Source organism: Ptychodera flava, chromosome 1, assembly GCF_041260155.1.
Source record: "Ptychodera flava strain L36383 chromosome 1, AS_Pfla_20210202, whole genome shotgun sequence".
Taxonomy (NCBI): Eukaryota; Metazoa; Hemichordata; class Enteropneusta; family Ptychoderidae; genus Ptychodera; species Ptychodera flava.
Genome location: NC_091928.1, coordinates 49,709,475 through 49,732,494, shown reverse-complemented (window position 1 = coordinate 49,732,494; position 23,020 = coordinate 49,709,475). Strand labels below are relative to the sequence as shown.

General features: G+C 40.1%; 1 protein-coding gene across 1 annotated transcript in view; it reads left to right on the top strand.

Moving 5' to 3' along the window:
- The window catches only part of LOC139145367 (perlucin-like protein), a 48,057-nt gene extending 31,740 nt beyond the window's left edge, over window positions 1-16,317 (top strand). Inside the window, exons 5-6 of the mRNA XM_070716491.1 lie at window positions 15,364-15,517; window positions 16,304-16,317. Of these exons, the coding sequence (XP_070572592.1) occupies window positions 15,364-15,517; window positions 16,304-16,317 (168 nt within the window). The remainder of the gene's footprint in view (window positions 1-15,363; window positions 15,518-16,303) is intronic.
- The last annotated feature ends 6,703 nt before the right edge of the window (window positions 16,318-23,020 follow it).

The window sequence follows — 23,020 nt, the reverse complement described above, 5'->3', positions numbered from 1 at the left end:
TTTACTTTTCATCCACGGGATATATTTAAAGATAACGTAATCACTCATCGATCAGCTAAAGAAAGTAATGTCTGGCTTGGCGGTCCGCACATGAAATACTGGGACCAGCAATTAAATTTCGCTGTATGGTGCAGCACTACTGGTTGTGGTATATCATTCGCCCATCTCTTTGGTTCCGAAGGGAAATTTCCGCCCCAAATACGATCATTCTGCCGTTTCCATGTATACTTTACAATACGTAGGATCCTTCACGAAATGGGTGTTGCACTTCCAGACGATACCCCCACCTTCAAAGCGGGCGACAATCCGTACAATCTCGTCCAATATGAACTTCTCTGTACAGAATTTGGAAATATAAGCCCAACGAAGTCCGACTTTCGTTATCGAAAAGGTCAAAATAAGGGTCTTGGTTATGGTTATGAATATTATACTAATCGTGGGCCCGTTAGACAGCCAAAAGCAATATACAACGGTCATGACTTTTTCCTCTCCGCAGCGACGGAGGCGTTTTCTATACACATACCATTTTTGGAAAGAAAAAACATGTACTGCCCGACAAAGACCGACCACACTATTATTTCTTCCGAAATGATGGATCGGAGGGACAATATAATAGTTTCATTCCTCTGAAGGGAGACTCGGGACTAACAAAGGCTGGCCTAGCCTGCCTCAATGAAAGCCTTGAAGCCTACGTATATTGCATACTCGGCGCACAAGCAAATATTCGCAGTACCATAGTGGGTGATACTGGCAGTGCAGAGCAAGTCCGAAAAGAATTCGGCGTTCTCCTCGAAGATGAAATTCGCAATACCGACAAAGTAATTAGTTATAGGCGATATCAAGACACAATAATGAATACTGGTGTAAAACTTGATATGGCAGTTTCACCCAATTTAACTTCTCTTACCGTCTGAGATGGTCATTCTTTCGGGCCCGGCAATCTCGGGTTATAATAATGAATTGCAATACGCTACAGAATCTATGTCCTTCGGGTGAAGGTGATATAAACACGGAAATTCGAGAAAGTGCTGTACATGAGATGGAAGGAGGGGGAGAGGGGGGGGATCCCGTGAAGTGGCAGGACGAGCCCGAAGCGTTCCGAAGGGGAGCGACTGATACGAGTCGGGGGGCGTCCCCTCCATCCCACCGCCTTCGGAACGGGCAGCATCTGCAGACCCTATTCACGAATTCGGCAAAATTGGTTTGTTATCTTTAGCAATATTCATTACTATTGTAGGTACTGGAATAAAGTCACTAAATATATAGATCCAGAGGAAATGTCAATATACGCTACCCCGCCATTCAACATGATTATAAATGGACGACAGATTCTGGCAAAACAGAATTTGTAATGGATCTCCTCACTGGTCCGTACTTAAGGAAATTCGAATATATAGTTTTCATTTGCCCAACATTCATGATTAATAAAACGTATAATAAAAGATTCATTTTCGCCGATGACAACGTATTCGTGTTTCCGGTCGGACCCGATGCTGTGAATGATACACTAATCTACGTACGGGACGAATGGGCCGGCACGAACACTTTAATAGTACTCGACGACTGCGCCTGGTCCAAAGATATGAAGAAGCGCAGTGATGTTTTAGTCCAACTTGGTTTCAACGCAAGACACTACGGACTATCTGTCTGGGTTCTGACTCAGCAATATACTAGTATTAGTAAACCATTCAGGGCAAACATAAAGATGTTAGTACTATTTTACACACCTAACAAGATAGACAACACAACTATTATAAAAGAACATGGAATGGAGATGTCAGAACGGGATGCCGTGGGCCTAATCAAGCAATTGAAAAGGATACAATTCAGTAAACTAGTATTTAATTTTCAGCATCCGTACGGCATAAAATTTTTCGTATAATATAGCAATTATGGAAGCTGAAGCCGAAGGTACTCTTAGAGAATTATATTACAACCCGAAAACTGGTTTTGGAGGTGTACAAAAATTGTATGACGCAGCACGAGCCAGCGGACTGAAAGTGACCAAGAAAGAGGTGCAGGAGTGGTTAAAAACTCAGCTAACTTATAATCTACATAAACCGGTCCCTCGTACTCGTGGCGCGTTCCGAAGGGGCCGGCGCGTTTTCGTAACATCGATAGACGCCCAGTGGGAAGCGGATCTCGTGGAATTCCCTTCATCATTCGCAAAAGAGAATAAAAACATTCGATACATGCTAACAGTAATCGATGTGCTCAGTAAATACGCATGGGCCAGGCCGATACAGTCAAAAACGGCTGATGATACGTTACAGGCGCTACAAGACGTGATTAAGAAATCCGGGAGAAGGCCCGACAAACTTCAGACAGATGAGGGGCGGGAATTTACTAATCGAAAAATGCAGGGGTGGCTCCAGGAGGCGGGAATTCACTGGTTTCACACCTACAGTGACAAAAAAGCTAGCGTTGTTGAACGTTTTAATCGAACTCTTAAGACGATGATGTGGAAATACTTTACATATAAACAGACACGAGAATGGCTTTCTATTCTACCAGAACTTCTTGAGAATTACAATAACACCGTTCACGGAAGTATCAAAATGAAACCCAGGGACGTAACAGAGGAGAACGATTGGCAGGCATTTTATACACTATTCGGTCCTGAGTTGGCAGCCGGGGGAGTTAACCCTGAATTCAAGCCGGGAGAACGGGTTCGAATTACAAAATACAAGACCACTTTTAAGAAAGGATATTTACCAAATTGGACAGAGGAGATTTTCGTGGTTTCAAAAGTTGTGTATGCGGCTGGACTGGGAACGCCGCCAGTTTACAAAATAAAAGATCTGAATGGAGAGGAAATACTCGGCACTTTCTATTCTGATGAACTTCAGAGCGCCCTTTCGGAAGGTGCCGACGAGCTGTACAGAGTAGAACGAATTTTGAAGACGAAAAAAATTAGGGGAAAGAAATATTATCTGATAAAATGGCGCGGTTATCCGGAAAGTTTCAATAGTTGGGAGCCAGAGGAAAATGTTATTAGTACTACGTAAGTACTTCGTAAGTTCCTGTCAAGTACTAACGTAAGTACTAACGTAAGTATTTACGAAAGTTATTCAATAAGTACCATGGAAAAAGTCTTAATTTCTTGAAAGAAGAAAGTGTCAGTTTACCACCTCGCTTCCACCCACCTGGCCAAGTATTTATCATGTACTGTCGTAAGTAATGTTCACTTATTGCATCTTTTTCGGCAGTATGTGGATGAGGTGGTACCTCAGTTCCTGAACATATTAAGTTTGCAAGATCTTCAAAGCGACTTCTCATGTTGCCACGGTCCGTTCTTTCCAATCCTCCTTGTTCAGCTTTATCGATAAGTTCTGGCTGAAGTATAATGTACACAACTGACATGAACCATAGACAAGTAACTCCAAAGTCCACCCTTTTCATCATATCAAGTGCTCGTAAGTCAAACGGAGCATTATAAGCACACACTGTTTCACAAGCATTAAGAAGTTTGTGTAGGTTCTCGAGTGAGACTCGAGGTTGTTCTAGTTGTTCTTGACCAGGTGGAAAGTAAGCTTTTTCAAGTTCCTCTCCTCGAAACCGTCTATTAAAAATCCCTGGCTACCGCCGGTCCATGCAATTCCAAAGTCAAAAGCTTGTGGAAAATCTACTGGTCCGACTGTCTCGGTATCAATTGTTGGATTAAGTATATTCTTGAGAACGAGGGGCGTAAGAGCGTTCCGAATTACCAACATGGAAGCCTGTAGTCGTGGCAAATTTCTAAGAAAGTCTGTTTGAACTTGTTGTGAATCTCTTCTAGTTCTTTTAAGGCGCCTATTTCGTACGACCTGGCTCGAGTCAACACATTCTGCCTGCAATAATCCCAAGGCATATCTTTGAATATGATAATGAAACTATGTAAATGGTCAAATGCTCTAGAAACAATCTTTTTTTCTTCCCACTCCGTGGAAACGCCCCGGATTCGAGAAAAAGTCAGATGTTGAATTATGGAAGAGTCACAAATAATGTAGCGTTCCGAAGGAGAGGCCCTCCCAGCCTGACATTGTAAACTAAGCGTATGTTCTATAAACTGGTTCTGAAAATCGGCAATCGAAACGTGGCGTCCATTATAAAAGTCGGCAATGTTGCTGGAAAAACTAGTGTCAAATTCTGGTACGTGATACGGATCCAAATTTACTGCATCGTAACTCTTACCACTTCCAGTTGGTCCATTTATGAATATGTATGACATTTTGGTGATACTATATCATAGAAATTTTTTAAAAAAAATTTTTTTATTAAGATATATACGATAAGACAATGACAATCCTTTCTATTTCAACTGCAATAAAAATACTTGAAACCGGAGAAGAGAATATTCAAATCAGTGACGGCAAACTCATATTGGTGAATCTTTGGTAGATCCTTTCATATACGTAGACAGTGAGCTAGAAGTGGTTTTCCCATCGGACCTAAGTACGGCTCTAGAGATCCTGCTACATGCGATGGGGTGTGTGTCCGTTGGCAACCGAGTCTTCAAAAGTTTACTGATTTAATAATATTCCGTACCCTAGGTGAAAGTTTCGATGCAAGCGGGGCTAAAAGTTATGCTGCAAGCCTGGCCGCTCACTCCAAGAATACTACCGGATTTTACAATCCATCTAAAGTGTATCAGAAGCGAGGGAGCGGGGCGCAGCCAGTGGCGTATTTTAAATTTCGGTTTAAAAGAGGGGACGATTTCGCTACATGTATTGATATGGTTCAAGAAATTGACTGTGCTTTTAAAGCAGTGAGCCCATTGCCAGTCCGAGAAAATCCTGCTATTGTACCTCGTAATATCAGGAAAGGTAGTAAGATAGAATTCTTAGCATTTAAACCGCGCTTAAATAAACGTGCCCTTTCTTTCACTGTTGAGAGGTTATTTTGTGCTGCGCCTAATAAACCAGAAATTCAAGATGCGGAAGAACTAGTCGACTTAGAAAGATTAGGCGAGATATATAAAAAATAAATGCTGCCAAAAATATTATAGTGGATTTTGATGACCTATCATAAAATAATTATTTTTCATTTTTAAAAAATTTTAGGATAGTATATATCATAAAGATTATTATGGCCCATCGATTACATGAAGCATTCAAGGGAGCAGTTTTACGAAAAGAATTTCCTGAAGTCAAGCGAGTCGAGGATATCGGGGAGCTGGTGGATATTGAAGGTATGGCCAAAGGGGGAAAGATGTACTCTGTTTATACTGAAATGGAAGTCAAATTATCGGATCCGAAAACTGATAATACACAAATTCGTACATTGCCTGTTAAATTAAAAAATACATACACAAAAGATGTAGAAGGGTCGGATGTGAAAGATTTATTAGTAAAACGCTACGACGATATGCTTGATACAATTCAAGCTGTTGAGGGTTCTGGCCTCGTTCTCGAGGAGATACTTAATTTTGAAGTAATTCTAGTAGAAGTTTTACTCGGTGCCGGGGCTGGCGCAGTCCAACTTCCCGGATGGTTAAAAAATAAGCATTGTGTTAGCGAAATTATTCTACCGGTGGGGTCTGAGAATTGTTTTCAGTATGCTGTCGTAGCAAGTATAAAGTTGAGCGATCCCGAGTTTCGCAAAAAGAAATGTGGTCAGGTAAGGAGAAAATGGAATACATTTTACAAATTTATTGCTGACTACTGTTGGGATGGAATACCATTTCCTACGCCCGCTGATCTGTCCGTGTTCGGGCGCTTCGAGCAGCAAAATCCAGGCACGAAACTTCAAGTGTTTCAGATCTATGAGTCCGATCCCGACCCGTCAGACATAACTATGTTATATAGCGGAGTCCCTGACGGCGGAGCGGATCGGGTAGCAAATATATTACTGATAGTTGGAGGGGAGGCGGGGGTCACTTCGTGCCAATTACTTCATTAAATCGTCTTCTTAATTCATATACTAATCGCAAGAATGAGCACAGAAGGAAGTGTATTTGCCCGGTTGTAAAAGAGGTTTTAAGTCAACAGAAGAATTAGAATTACATCAGGTGTACTGTGGAACAGACGACGCCCAGCCAGTTTTTCCTAAGGAAGTATGTCAATTCGAAGGACATCGGAAGAAGGTCCCCGCCCCCTACGTTATCTACGCAGATACTGAGGCAATTATTGAGAAGGGGACCGGCCGACACATTCCAATTTGTCTTTCGTATGTTATGGTGGAACGGGGGTGGACCCCTTCGGAACGGCGGCCCACCGTTTATGGTAAAAGAACATTCACAGGTCTCTCCTGTGTTACAGAATTTCTAAAAGATATGAAGGGGAGGGCTGAGAATTATTCGAAATCGTATTATTGGAAAATAAAACCGATGGGGGATCCTTCTAATTACGGCAATCCAGTCTGTATTGCATGTGGAGAGCCGCAGGATACCGAGTAGTGAAGGAGGAGGCGACTTTTTATTGCGAAGGATGCCGGCCGTCGAGAACCATTCCTATCTACTTTCACAACCTCAAGGGATACGATGGTTCTTTTATTTGAAAGAATTACATGAAATAGATGATGGTCCCGGACAAGAGCCAAATATCATAGCTAAGACGAGCAATGGAGGAATTATGGGTCTCTCGAAAACATTTATCTTTAGCGCCTCAGTTGTTGTCGGTGGAGAGTGGCCGAACCGGAAGAGGGAGATAAAGAAACGTTTCTTTTCTATAAAGTTTATGGACAGTGCTCAGTTGATGATGGGGTCGCTCGCGAAGTTGGCAACGACTGTGCCGGACCACGGATGGACGACGGTACCACTTTCGTACCCGGACATTCAAAGGGCGAAAGGTTTCTTCCCCTACGAATATTTAGACTCGGTTGACAGACTAGAAGAGGGGGAGCTCCCGGAGAGGGGGGAATTTTATAGCGAATTGACGGAAGAGGGGATTTCAGAATCTGATTATGAGCATGCATTGAAGGTGTGGGATGAAGTGGGATGTAAGACGATTAAAGATTATATGGAATTCTATTGTGAGACGGACGTTCTCCTTCTTGCAAATATATTCGAAAATTTCCGCGACACATGTTTAGAAGCGTACAAGTTAGATCCAGCCCACTATATGTCGGCGCCCGGTCTAACATGGGATGCTATGTTACTTTATACAGGTAATAAGTTTGGGCTCATTCAAGATGCTGAGCAGATGAATTTCGTACAGAGGGGGATTCGAGGCGGTATCAGCCAGTGTAATATTCATTACTTACAGACAAATCATCCTGCTTACGTCGCCGAAGGGGCTGGCGGGAATTACGACCCTGAGAAACCGTTAACCGAAATAAAATATCTCGATGCAAACAATCTCTACGGCTGGGCAATGAGTCAGGCAATGCCTACGGGCGGACTTCATTGGATGACGAAGGAAGAGTGGTTAGAATGTGGAGCAGGCTTGGGAGGGTGGGGACCCGGTTCCACCTTTCCACCAAGTTTTCTAGAAGTAGACTTAGAATATCCCCCCGAATTACATGAAGAACACAGCGATTTGCCATTAGCGCCACATCACTATGAATTTCCGAGGCAGGGCACTCGATTGATTACAAGTGTGTTGGACAGAGAGAGATACGTCTTACACTACAAGTTGCTGGAATTCTATCTTCGGATGGGAATGAGATTGAAAAAGATTTATCGGGTGCTTGCTTTCGATGAGGCGCCATGTCTTGCAGAATATATTGACTTTAACACTAAAATGAGGGCAAAGGGAAAGACAGATTTCGAAAAGAATTTCTATAAGCTGATGAATAATGCAATGTTCGGTAAGACAATAGAGGATGTTCGAAAGTACAGAGACTTTAAATTTGTTTCGGACTGGAACGGTACGGATAGCGGCCGTAAAAAGATTCAGAAGTATAATCCAAAGACGAAACATATAACTCTCATAACTTCCGAAGAGGATGGTGATTCCTGCGACAGTGCCCTACTGGAACTGAAAACGGATGAGCATAGATATGTAAAACCAGTTTTCATTGGCGCCGCAGTACTGGAACTTTCTAAGCTGCTTATGTATGAGACGCATTACAATTACTTTCGAAAGCGGTTCCCTGGAATACGATTAGCCTACATGGATACTGACAGTTTTGTTTACAGTGTACCGATCCCGGACCCGGACGTAACTTTCAATGATATAGTTCGGGAAGATGTGGAAAAGAATGGTAAGGAGTCGATCTACGATACTAGTGGCCTTCGGGATGAGATGGGAGTTCCGAAGATTAATAAAAAAGTGATAGGTAAATTTAAAGATGAGTTGAATGGTGTACCTATTCTTGATTTTGTCGGCATACGCTCGAAAGTGTATGCTTTTCGAACTCCAACTTCGGAGACGAAAAAAAATAAAGGGGTGAAAGATGTTTGTGTTAGAAAACATTTGAACTTTGAAGATTATAAGGTTCTGTTTAAAACTAGGAAGGAGCCCGAGCCGGCACAATTTGTACAGTTTGTACGGAAAAAGGCTGGAGAAATCCGTAGTGAAAGGCGCAGTAAAATCATGATGGCACCAAATGATATCAAACGTGTGCAGTTATACAATCCAGACACGGGCGAATGGCTGGCAGAAACACGGCCGATAGGAATGACGGGTCATGGTTAAAATTGTAAAGACTTTAATCTACTATTTTCAACAGATACCTGGGCATCGCTAATAACATAAACGTGGGCAAATATATTATCATTGTGAGCGTCATCACCACCCCACGAGGCATCTTTCTTCAGGATCTCAAGCTGTATTCCGTCCTTTGTGTTCATTACTCTAAGACCATTTCCATGAAATTCAATATCTTTAAAACTACGCAGATCGATAAACAGACAGAATTTATTCTTCAAATAATCGACCTCATCTATATCAATTTCACACCAATCTTTATCTTCAGCAAAATACCGTCGCACCTCTCGCCAAAATTGTCTTGGTATCATCTTCTGAGCGTACACTTTATTTGCAATGCCTTCGATTGATACAGACACAGATTCAATGGAGGGGTTAAAGAAAAGTTCACTGTTCAGTTCTGACTGATTCTGATTTTTAGTGAAGAGTATTGCGATACCTCTAATGCTACGTCGTGGTACATTTATATTTTCATTGATAACCGTGTCCGATTCTTTGAATGGGATTGTTCTAGAATAATGTATATGCTCGTAAAGGTAACTTTTTCCACCGTTGTAATAACCAGCAGTTGACCCCGCGAGTTCGGGGTCAGTTATTGTTTCGTATTCCATTTGAATGTTTTTTAATTTATAATTGGCTGTAACAACCTGATTACTAACAAGTAATTGGGAGGCAGGTGCCAACGTAATTTCCCATTCAATATGACTCCCTAACGCTTTTGGATATGCAACTCCATGACCTGTTATTAGGGGATGAGTGAGACGAATAGCATATTTTGTTTTATATGTGTCGAAAAGTAACTTATCGCCCACGACGGCAGCATCTGCATCGGTCGCACCGCTTCTTAATTTTCTTAGATTTTCGTTCTGAATTCCGTACAGTGTCATGTTCGATCTCTCCTTTTTATGTTTGAAGAGATCGCGATAACATTCAATGAGGTTATATTTGTTCAAATTGAAAAGTGGCTGACCCTCAAATTTGAGAACCATACGCTCCACCAAATTTTTTGCAACATTTTGAACTACTCGGTTATATTCATCTCCCATTACTTCGAGATCAAAACCAGGTCGAAAGTATCTGGAACTAGTACTACTCGCTTTCTAACTTTGGACATCGTATGATAAGTGTCTGGCCTGGATCTGCCACAGTTGGATTATGAGCAATCACATGATGAGTTCTTTCTGACTTCGTTCCCTTCGGTATTCGGTTGCTGAAAGTCGGTAATAATGATCTATCGTACCCCATTTTTCGTGTAATGTATATAGTAGAAGAAAAAAGAAAATTAATCACATCTTTACGTAAATATTTCCGTCTGCCTGAAAGATAAATCGATTGCCTGTGTCGCGAATCAATCGAAGAACCCAATATTCTTGGAGATGTTGGACTTCCATTTCATCATTGTCAATCTCCTGAAAGACGTTTATGAATTCTAGTCGCTTAAAGAAGTTAGTCTTTTGACATTCTTTAATGAAAGCTAAAATGTTATGATACAGATTATCATCTTTGAGTCGGACACCTGGATTTGCTCGAAGGATATGGCGATTTACCCGTCGAAGTTTGCACCATTCCAATTCGACAGAGAAACCAAACAGGTCTTTATTTTTAGAAAGAAACTTTGCAATATTCTTTTCACCAAACATGTCGATGCCGTAGGGGTGTCATATATTAATACATAATTTTATTTATAATGACTAATGTTAAACCAGTTAAAAATATCCATAGCTGTTCTCCGACAAATCCGACCACCGATCCTGCTGTTTTTAATAGAAAACTGACAAGGGAGCCGATTAAACCTGGTATTGCAGCAGCACTTTTTGCGGCCAATGTTTTTAACCATTCACCAAATTGCTTTACAATTTCTTTCGCTTTTGTATATACTTTGGGTGGACCTGAACCTCCTGCGTTTGCTCCAGTTCCTGCTCCCGCTCCTCCTCCCCCTCCTCTAGTCACAGCCAAGGCAATCGTTGATATTGTCATTCCAAGGGCAGTCAGTATTGCAGCGATTGTAATACCATTTCGTTTAAATAATTCTGTCAGCTTCAGCCTGAGTGACAATTCTGGATCAGAAATTACATCACGAAGAGACCTAGTCGACGCCAGTCTTTCACGTGCCCCACTGATCATATCATGTTGTACTTCAATTCGATTATTAATTTTAGCTAGTCTTGTTCTGAGTTCAGGTGTAAGTTCTGTCTGCTCTGACATAATTTTATCTCTTTCACTGTAAAGCTCATCAAGACGCATATTTGCCATCTTTAATTCATCAACAAAAGCTCTATATTCGGGTTTAGATTGTTCCATTGTTCGATTTTATTTTCAAAAGCTTGTATTTTGTGTGCATTACCAGAAGCATCTTGCCGTAACTCTGTCAGTTTATCTTTGTATATACCCATGTCTTTTGGTGTCATCTTCTCAGCTGGTATTTTATCTTTTCTCACATCTTCAGAATGCAATTCACGTCTCACATATTCGGGCTCTGCGCTAGAGCGACCTCCTAATACTTCTCTAATAAATGCATGTCCTCCTTCTTTACTATTAATGTGGAGAGCTTATAAAATCCACCTCCTCTATCTTTAGACAGCTTGAGGTCTTTATAATACAGCTTTCCATCCCTAATCTCAGATTCCGTAGCCAATACATTTAGTGCATCCGGATCAGTAATTTTATTTCATTTAAGAATTGATTAACCATACTTAATTTTTTATCTACTCTAAGTTTAGTCAAAAGATCCGCCTTCGGGCTATCCAGGAAAGGATCAGCTTCTGCAAGAGCATTATCGTCGTCTATGAAGTATGTTTCAGCAGTAGCATCATCATCGTCATTTACATTTGCATCATCGAAATCCTGGAGTGGTATATCTTCTCCTCCTTCTGCCATATTGTATTTCTATATTACTACAATTATTTTTTATCCCCCTTACATATACAGTAAAAAATGCACATCTCAGTGTTGAAAGCGTTGAACAATTGGCCGATTACTATATGAAAGAACAAGTGCTGCATATCGACGAAGTTACAAATTAATGGGCCGAATTGATATGGCTCTCAATATTACTAAGGGAATTCTTGTAAGCTCTGCTGTAATAGCGGCAATTCCTACAGTTCCGGTACTCATAGCTTTGACGCCTGTACCAGGTGTTATTATTGATGTAATACAAGGAAAACTGGAGTATCAAAAAGAAGAGAGAAGTATAAACATTATTATGTGCAATATAAGCAGTTGTTTACTCAAATACAAGAAAAAGGTGCAACAACAGAGGCTCGGGTCAGAACTTATTCAGAACATATTCAAACAGGCATTAGAAATACAAAAACAAGAAGGATTAGAACAAGAAGGATTAGTCCACCTCTGGAAAGATACCTAAGACATTAGGATTAAATGGATATGAAAGTTAGGTTCAGAAAAAATTCTGTAGAAAATGTTTCTGAAAACTGTAGACTTTCAGACCTCTGAAATCACATGACAGGTACGTTAAAGGTCGCTGCGCATAAATTACATGTGCACTGTAGAGGATGGGTCCACTGAAAAATTTCTTCTCTGTGGTCATCAAAATATAACAACAACTTTTTACCATTCTTGTTAAACCATTCAAAGCTTAATTTACAATGTAATATTTGTGGATAATGTTTGAAATCATTATAAAATTTTCTGAACTGGCTCGCGCGAACATGTTTTAGTCACAGTTCTCTTCAACCCAATCAATGAAATTCTCCTTTTCTTTTTCTTCTCGCTGAAATGACTGAAAGCTTTTTCCAACCACTGGCCGTACAAGTAGTTATCCTGTAACTTCTGTTGATCACGTGCTCTAAAACCATGGTAGAAATTCTTGAAACCAATCTTGAACTCTTCGAATGAATTCGTGATGATTGGTGGTTCCAGTATCTCGGGGATCACCACTCCTCTCTGGTAAGATCGCTTCAACTCATTGAAAATTTCATCGGGAGAAATCACTTTCTTGCGCTTTGGTTTTGGAGTTTGTTGAACTTCTAGTTGAGGCACCTCCGGTTCTGTTGCTGAAAATTGATGATTATTTCCAATAACTATATCACGATAAAATTTCACACAATGCCTAATTCGCTCATTCAGGGCTTCTGGATTATTTGCTGGGAAATATTTATACTCCAATCCATCTAGTAGTAACTCCTCTTCATCTGTAGAGCTTGTAAGTGATAACATATCCACGTCATTTGAATAGTTTCCATCCATTATTGAAATGTGACTGTTTCACAGCTTTTCGTCTGCTTAAATAGCCATACAGATGTTGAAATACCACAGTGAGTCATCTATAAACACTGACGTAAATGTCTATTATATGACAGTGAGTCATATAATAGTGTATTGCTAGTGTATTGCGCAAGTCCAGGACCTGACTCAGCAGGGAATTTCCCCGCTTAGTTCAGGACAATGCACTGCTGCGCAAGCTGTTAATATATAGGTCAGGGTCGCACTTTAGTTACATGGATGGTTAAATTTTCCTTCGCTCCATGTAGATAAATGAATAAAATGGGTGTAAAATTCTTACTGTATCCCAAACCCCAATAAAAACTTACTACTCAGGGATATAACTATTGCAGGCAGAGGAGGCCCTGCTCCTTTGACGGGTCACACTTTTACACGCTTTATAGCGTTAAGATTGAATTTCACAGAATTTTACGCCAATTGGCAGTGAGTGTCTAGAGCATGTATTTGAATGCAATGCTAATTTTCTTTTTCGTTAGATATATACAAAGTTGGCGTCTGGAGAGAACTTGGTAATGTCAAAGACGAATCCCTTCAAAGACAAAGTGCCAAACTACAGACATTTATCATGGCTTCCAGGCAACCATCCACAGTTACGAAGTACAAGCAGTCATTCACGCACTGGAAACAATGGGCTTCCTTGAAATCTGAAGTCAACATCCTCCCTGCCGAACCTTTGTACGTGGCACTCTACCTACAACACTTGTGCGAAGAGTATGGTTCTATTCATAAAGTTACCGGTGCTTTTTATGCTATCCAATGGGCACACAATATGGCTGGAATACCCTCTCCGACAGAACATATAACCGTGAAACTAACATTTGAAGCTGCTAAGCGCAAGTTGTCTAAACCGTCGACAAAAAAGGAACCGTTCACACCGGACCTCCTATCTTTGCTTGTTTCAAAATATGGAAGCAAGGAGGCAGACTTGTCTGATATCCGTTTTTGACGATGTGTTTGCTGTCATTTGCAGGTTTCTTTAGATATGACGAGTTATGTAACATTTTAAGGTCAGATATTATTTTCTATGAACGTTACATTTCAGTTTTCGTTAGGCAGTCTAAAACTGACGTTTATAGGGATGGTAAATCTGTAGTAATTGCAAAATCTGATAGTCCAACATGTCCAGTGGCAATGTTGGTATGTTACCTTGCATTTGCAAACATTCCAACCAACAGCCAGGATTTCATTTTCAGACCCCTTTGCAGGACTAGCAAAGGATTAAAGTTGCGTTCGGGAAAACTCTCGTACACGAGAGCAAGGGAAATACTTTTAGAAAAGCTCAAACCTGTAGTACCAAACCCAGAGTCGTTTTCTTTACATAGCTTAAGATCAGGGGGTGCTTCTACTGCAGCACAAATGGGGGTAGAGGATAGAATGTTCAAACGGCACGGACGATGGCGCAGCGAAAAAGCTAAAGATGGCTATGTCCAAGACAGTCTTGATGCACGCTTAAACGTGTCTCGTACATTAGGTCTATAAAATTCTTCTTACATTAGTATATCTTGTTTTCATTACCAAATTACGCCCGTTCTTTGTCATCTCGGGGGCTGTCGGGTAGACGCGCCACCCCAAGTGTAAAAAGGTGTTTTTTGTGTTTTCTTGGTCTTAGACCAGAATTTAAATTTCTGTTCGTTTGAGCGTAGCGAATTAGAACAGAAATGTTTTCTTATCGTTGACATGCAGTAGATTTTTCGTTCACACCTGTGATGCCTTGTATGCTAATGAGAGTATATAAAAGAGAGTGGATAGAAGATTGTCACATTCTCTCGGGCGTCTACACCGTACCCAGCTTGCTTCCCCTCAATTTTTTCCGAACTAGTGATACATATATGTATCACTTGTTCATTCACGAGAAGTATCATCAGAAAAGTAGATATTGATTCAAAGACTTGTCCAGGTACAACAGATTTATATCAAGATAAAAGTACATATTAGATATCATTCAACTCCTAATGAATTTTGGTTATATTATAACATGTACGTTATGGTTCTGTAAAATATTTCTTTATGAAGTCCATTAAATCGGGGGCTGTCGGGTAGACGCGCCACCCCAAGTGTAAAAAGGTGTTTTTGTGTTTTCTTGGTCTTAGACCAGAAATGTCTATCATCACACACGACAATGCTCTGCTCACTGAAAGGTTTTCTATTGATATGTAATTACTCAGCTAAAAATAAAATGGCGGTAAACATGACTCGAACAGTCTACTACAATCTTGTACTGAATCGGTCATCAAGTGACCTCAGATTTACAATGCATATTCTAATAATGACTAGACTGCTCAGGGTATAGATAGATAGATAGATAGATAGATAGATAGATGGATGGATGGATGGATAATGAAATATTAATATGAGAGAGAGAGAGAGAGGCAGACAGACTCTTAACTGCATATTACTGTCTGTTGTATAATTTATGAAAGATGTCATCAGCATGGGAATTGTTCTGAACAAACATTCGGGAAAATATGACAAAGAACACTGGTTAATCTCGTTGACTGCTTCTCTACAGTACGTACTAATGAATGGTTATTGAAATTCTGATATACGATAGATTACATATAGCAACTGGTACACTAACCAACCAGACAACCTTGCTAGACACCCTGATATTGCAGTTTGTCTGCATTTTTACAATGAATGGAATGCAAAATGGAACGATGCACCTTGCAGTCAAAGAAAGGGTTTCATCTGCGAAAAGAATATAAGTAAGTGTTACCCCTCCCCCTTTATTCCACTTGCCTAGTCTTGGTTACCAAGACTGCATTTCGTGGCTCTCGGTTACCCAAACTGCACTGCGGGGCTCTAATCGGGCAGGATGAGAGCCACGAAATGCAGCCTGGGTAACCGAGACGATCACATACCTGAATCATATGGATTGCTGTAACGAGGTTCAGAACTTACCATGGAGGAATCTAATGTAAATTCGGCCTAGGAAAAAAAATTACGTTTCCGTAACCCGACCCGACTCTGGCCTATAGTTCAAACTTTTCGACCCTAAACTTTTTTGTCCTTTTGAAGGTAATGTCCCGTGAAGTTCAATAAAAAGTTAAAATCACGCTTGGTTTCAATTATGCCACGCAAGCACATGTGATTACTTACATGTACTTGTACTAATTCAAGTGTTTTTCCCCAGACGGCTAGTGGATATTCAAACAAAGCATGCACGGCAAACGTTTTTCGACTACAGTTTTAATTAAGGCCAGGACGAATAAATAAATAGTTCATCAGAATCGACGCCTATACTTTCGGCAATTTTAATATTTCCTTTTTTCTTTTTGAAATTGCGGAAAACATATGCTTCCGAAATGCAAATTATAGAGCAGTTTTGTTGTGAATATTTTTAAAGATATTTTGTTTTCCTCTTGGAGCATGTGATAATGCTCATAATTTGGACTGTCAATACTGCATGCATACATACATACATACAATGCTTCTAATGCTTCTATAATAATAATGCTTCATAATGCTTCTATTTCTATTATTGTGGACAGTTCTTAAAATCTAGACTCCAAGTTATGCAGCAGTAACAATATAACAAGGGAGAGATTTTGCTGCTTGTCAAAAAAAAGTACTGGCCGCCTCTAATGAGCTGCTGCGTAAAACGTTCTTAGTATCCCTAAGTCAATGCCAAGAAATGTAAATTCAGCTTGTTCATTGCAACAGAAGTTCTTTGTCTGTCTCTGTCTGTCTGCCTGTCTGCCTGTCTGTCTGTCTGTCTGCCTGTCTGCCTGTCTGTCTGTCTGTCTGTCTGTCTCTCTCTCTCTCTCTCTCTCTCTCTCTCTCTCTCTCTCTCTCTCTCTCTCTCTCTCCATGATGGCTTTCGTTAACTTGTTTGTGAACAACTATGATGTACTTGTCTTTAAATCGATGCAGGTGACTCTTTTTGTGGTGCCGTCCCTGTCGGAATTGACAGCGGGGAAATACCAGACTCACAGATGACAGCGAGTAGTGTTCATAATTCGAATCATATGTCCCACCAAGGAAGACTGAACTACGTGGGTCCCGGATCACATGCCTGGTGTGCCAGACTGAATACTGTCGGTCAGTGGCTGCAGATCAATTTAGGCCGTGAAAGAACTATTACAAAGGTGGCAACACAGGTGAGAATATTACTATATCAAGCGTACAGACAGACTGTCAGATAACTAAAAAATGCAAAAATCGATAATTCGTTATGTATTATTATCACATTTCTGTATCCAGGGTCGAAATGATGCCGAACAATGGGTGAAGACGTTTTATTTGGCATACAACGATGGTCAAGACTGGAAGTACGTCCAGAACGATGGTCACTCTCAGAGGGTGCGAGACTTTTATTGTGCAATTATAATGCGACCGAAGAAATATTTTTATTTTTCACTTTTACAAATGCAATACTGCATTGAACGTCGATACTATACTGGTTTCGATTGAACGTCGATACTATACTGGTTTAGATTGAACTTGCAATACGTTTCGGTAGAGAGTCCGTCCTGTTAAAACTGTCCGAGTTACAAAGGGAAGTTGATTAATATAGTCGTGTATTTGCTTTTTGTACATGATGAAGGCATCTTGTGTTTGTCTTGCATTTGCAATGAAATATCGATCATTTAAAGTCTTGAGGAAGGTCTAATCGCATATTTTTTCATTTCAAGTATTTTGTATTTCAGCAAATAAAAACAAGTACCCCGATGTTCTGTGTAAAATTCACTGTTTCTCAATGACTTTCCTAGTAATCTTCCAAATCATAGCTCTGACCCCTTTTTTGTCTCTGATAATGTTCTCTTGCTTACCTTTTCAGATCTTTGAAGGAAACAGCGACAGGAACACTATAGTTTATCACGACTTAGTCACCGACGCCTTCACCACTCAGTATGTCCGGTTTTACCCCTTGACTTGGCAAGGACACATGTCCATGAGAGTAGAACTCTACGCTTGCACATAAACAGTATAGTGCAAGTATGTGGGTATAAAAAGCGCTTATCCGGGCGCAGTCGCCTTTCGAGTCGGATTTTCATGAACGGATGCTGAATTACATACAATCACAGCCTTAAATCGCATTCTTATGTTACGTTCCATGACAATTAATTACGATGAAATTTAATATCATGATTTCAGGGGCACACTTTATTTCGAAACAATATTTCTCATCAAAGATAGGATGGAAGCCCCTCATACTGTGGTTTCAAAAAGTAGAGAATCTAAAGTGAAGTAGCAAAAGTTCCACCCAAAGGATGAAGTGGTACTTATTTTGGGTAATAAATCTCAGTATTGTTATTATTGATGAAAATTCATTTTAGTCAAAATCTTGAAACTGCTTTATGAAATTTTATATCTGATTTGACGGTGGAGTTTATTTTGAGAAAAACTCGACATTTTGTTTTACATTGTCTATTCTCATTCTTAAATGGCAATAACTCTCATTCCAAATGTAAGAATGATGTTGCCAAACAATTGTTGTTTTGTTATACAGTGATTAAAGAATGAAATGTGAAAATTTCACAAAACTTGACCCTTTCAGAGTTACATGCTTTTGAAATGTTTGAAAACGGGAGAAAAGGAAGCCAGGAAATCAGGCAATTTGCAAACATTCGTACTTCTTTTTCACCAAATTTTGTTTGTCGCGCGAAAAGGTGTACCTGAAAATATTGTAATCTTGGGTTTATCAAGTTACTGAATGTTAAAGACACCTTTGCAAAACAAGTGATTTTAAGAAAAATACACCCCCTTAAGTAACATTTATATGTTGTAGCACACAGGTATCTAAATTTCGTCTGCAAAAACTGAATGGTTCTAAGAAAATCGTACACTTTTGTGTACAATCGTTGTGATAACAGTACCATGATTCGATCTCGACTGAATAATTGTCTCAATTTTGAGTAGGAAAAAGTGAACTGGGGACGAACTCGACAGCTTGCTCGATAAATATTTTCCGTTTCCCAATTTCGTAATTTTCTTTCTTTTATTGAAACTTATGTATCCGACAAATACGTTATGCATGACCATTATTAAAAGTGGAAATTACCACTGACATTTTCACACGTTTGCAATTTCCACGGTAACTATAACATGTATACTTTATAAGCGAAAATTGTCTCACATAACCTACAATTTGTTGGATTGCATGTCGTTGTTGTTGTTTTCTTGTTGATGAACGCAACTATAACTTCTTTATATTCTTTTCTTTTCGTAATAAATTGACCAAAATGCAAATGGAATTAATAAAATGTCTCTGCTTGATTTTTACATGACCGTACATTTGTTCTCGGATTACCAGTGACCAGCAGTCACGTGAAACTGTGATGAGCCCATACATAGAACGACTTGCGATGTTGCAACCCATAGATCGATGGCTCACTAATGGATCCTAAAGTTTTGCAAGTTTAGCGCTCTGGACTGCCACATATTCTGCTGCAATTTCCGTTTCTTTAAAGGCCCATCAGCTTACCTCCGGGTAATTTTGAAATCAAAATATCTTGCATTGTGTCAGAAATTCTTTATACATCACCCATTAGACGAAATTACCTTTTTGCTGCATTGCAACAACCTTTATCCGTGACAGAACGATTTTACGATTTTCACTTTAATTCTCCTACCATTTTCCAAAAACTGGTTATATTAAAAAATCACGCAATACAACACCGGAATGGGGAAAGTCAGTGTCATATGTTTCTATCACACGTATTTGCGTGGACCATGGCATATAGGTCTGCATCTTCGCTTGCCAAGGTCTCTTGTTCGGGCAGCTGGATGCTCCACGGAATCAGGTAAAGTATCACGTATGAATTTTTCAGCCAACAAGTAGCCCAACTGTGCTTGGACCCACTGCCGCAGTTGTACATTCGGCAGTTGGCCGGCGCCAACTTGGTCTCGTCAGGGGTCTTGTATGTGTTTGTAACATGTGTGACGCGTGCTGTGAAGTTGCAACCTACTTCATTCAAACGATGTAGACCTACTAGATTCATCACGCACGGGGTAGTTAGTGTGAAGACCTGTGCGAGCGGACGATGGTTTACGGTGGCCCAAAACTACCTGTTCTCCGCATTCAAAGTCTGCGTCGCATTCAATTGTTTTCTCTCACATATGTCTCCGCATTCAAAGTCTGCGTCGCATTCAATGTTTTTCTCTCACATATGTCTCCGCATTCAAAGTCTGCGTCGCAATCAAATGTTTTTCTCTCACATATGTCTCCGCATTCAAAGTCTGCGTCGCAATCAAATGTTTTTCTCTCACATATGTCTCCGCATTCCAAGTCTGCGTCGCATTCAATTGTTTTTCTCTCACATATGTCTCGAGGTATGCCTCAGTGTACGTTATTCCGCGAAGCATAATTTCTATCGAACAGCGCTCTCAGACGGTCGCTATTGACAACGACGAACATTGTATCAAGTTATTTTCAATAGATTATCGATCGAAAATTTGTTTGGACGCCGCTTGTGCCGGGCGCTCGTGTGTTGAGGTCACGTCATAAACATTTCCACAATAACCCATATATTGACTTATACACTTAAATATCAACATTGAAGGTATCCGTTGGTTTCCTGTACTGAAATTAAATCGACGACAATTTTTTAGTTTTGGTGATACTTTTACGTACGTTTCGGCACATTTTGGCGCACCTCGGCGTAGTTTGGCGCCATTGTGAACGGGGGGGGGGGACTACACGCGAGTGAGCGAGACAACAATGTATCAATTTCGGACAAAAGGATATCGATCGATAACGTTCACTGCACGATTACAGTGGAGACTCTACGCCCGTTCGCCTCTGTTCTGTGTTATTCTTGCAGTTTACTGGGATTTTCATAGTTAATATTCGCCAAAATTTGGTATAAATTACAACAACCTGACTGGTATTTGGTCTGTATAATTTAAGAGACGCTAACCGATTAAAATGGGTCAATATTAGACCCTGATTCTGCATATGCAAACGCTGTAAGATCGCCATTTTATTGAGGGCAAGAGCAAAAATTCAGCGATCGGAAAAATAAAATGCAACTAAAACAAGTTTCGTCAAGAAATTCAAAAAACTAAAACGACAGCAATTTTGTATATATATCAAGGAAACACCGTGCCACTTTTCACTATAATTGGTTCAGAATTGAGAAATTTGAACGAGCGATAGTTGTACGGTCTGTTCAGTACATTAAACGCAATTGTTTTCTATGGGAAATCGAGCAGAGTAGACACATCGTAAAATGAAAAATACATCTGAAAAAAACCGTTGGTTTAACTTTTTCATTTCGCTGTTATTTTTTATAATATTTGGTATGACACATATCATGAAGGGTAACTAAAACTCTATGGTTGACTCTCCGAACGCGCACTCCACGTAGTGCACTACGGCCCAAAGGCGCCCCATTTTGTACGGTATATAGCGTCCCGAATTTTTGCCACACATACGTGGAGTGCGCGTTCGGAGAGTCAATTTCACCTCCCGCGTCATGTTGAAAATTTCGCCGTATTTCCTTGCTGCACATCTAAATATTAATGAAAGAGCAACAGGTCCTATTTCCCGTATATGCTGCCCTTACAATTATAATATTTGGGAAGAATTTCACAAGGGAATTCCAAAAATACGTAAGCGATAAGAGACATATGCAAAATCAAGTAAAAACACAGTCAACAGCAAAACGATCTTCAACTCGTCATTTCATAAAAAAGAGGGAAACTAAAAAAAATAAAACCATAGAGTTTTAGTTACCCTTCATGATATGTGTCAGACCAAATATTATAAAAAATAACAGCGAAATGAAAAAGTTAAACCAACGGTTTTTTTCAGATGTATTTTCATTTTACGATGTGTCTACTCTGCTCGATTTCCATAGAAAACAATTGCGTTTAATGTACTGAACAGACCGTACAACTATCGCTCGTTCAAATTTCTCAATTCTGAACCAATTATAGTGAAAAGTGGCACGGTGTTTCCTTGATATATATACAAAATTGCTGTCGTTTTAGTTTTTTGAATTTCTCGACGAAACTTGTTTTAGTTGCATTTTATTTTTCCGATCGCTGAATTTTTGCTCTTGCCCTCAATAAAATGGCGATCTTACAGCGTTTGCATATGCAGAATTAGGGTCTAATATTGACCCATTTTAATCGGTTAGCGTCTCTTAAATTATACAGACCAAATACCAGTCAGGTTGTTGTAATTTATACCAAATTTTGGCGAATATTAACTGTGAAATCCCAGTAAACTGCAAGAATAACACAGAACAGAGGCGAACGGGCGTAGAGTCTCCACTGTAATCGTGCAGTGAACGTTATCGATCGATATCCTTTTGTCCGAAATTGATACATTGTTGTCTCGCTCACTCACGTGTAGTCCCCTCCCCCCGTTCACAATGGCGCCAAACTACGCCGAGGTGCGCCAAAATGTGCCGAAAACGTACGTAAAAAGTATCACCAAAACTAAAAAAATTGTCGTCGATTTAATTTCAGTACAGGAAACCAACGGATACCTTCAATGTTGATATTTAAGTGTATAAGTCAATATATGGGTTATTGTGGAAATGTTTATGACGTGACCTCAACACATGAGCGCCCGGCACAAGCGGCGTCCAAACAAATTTCGATCGATAATCTATTGAAAATAACTTGATACAATGTTCGTCGTTGTCAATAGCGACCGTCTGAGAGCGCTGTTCGATAGAAATTATGCTTCGCGGAATAACGTACACTGAGGCATACCTCGGAGACATATGTGAGAGAAAAACAATGAATGCGACGCAGACTTGGAATGCGGAGACATATGTGAGAGAAAAACATTTGATTGCGACGCAGACTTTGAATGCGGAGACATATGTGAGAGAAAAACATTTGATTGCGACGCAGACTTTGAATGCGGAGACATATGTGAGAGAAAAACATTTGATTGCGACGCAGACTTTGAATGCGGAGACATAAGCTTATGTGAGAGAAAAACATTTGATTGCGACGCAGACTTTGAATGCGGAGACATATGTGAGAGAAAAACAATTGAATGCGACGCAGACTTTGAATGCGGAGACATATGTGAGAGAAAAACAATTGAATGCGACGCAGACTTTGAATGCGGAGACATATGTGAGAGAAAAACATTTGATTGCGACGCAGACTTTGAATGCGGAGACATAAGCTTATGTGAGAGAAAAACATTTGATTGCGACGCAGACTTTGATTGCGACGCAGACTTTGAATGCGGAGACATATGTGAGAGAAAAACAATTGAATGCGACGCAGACTTTGAA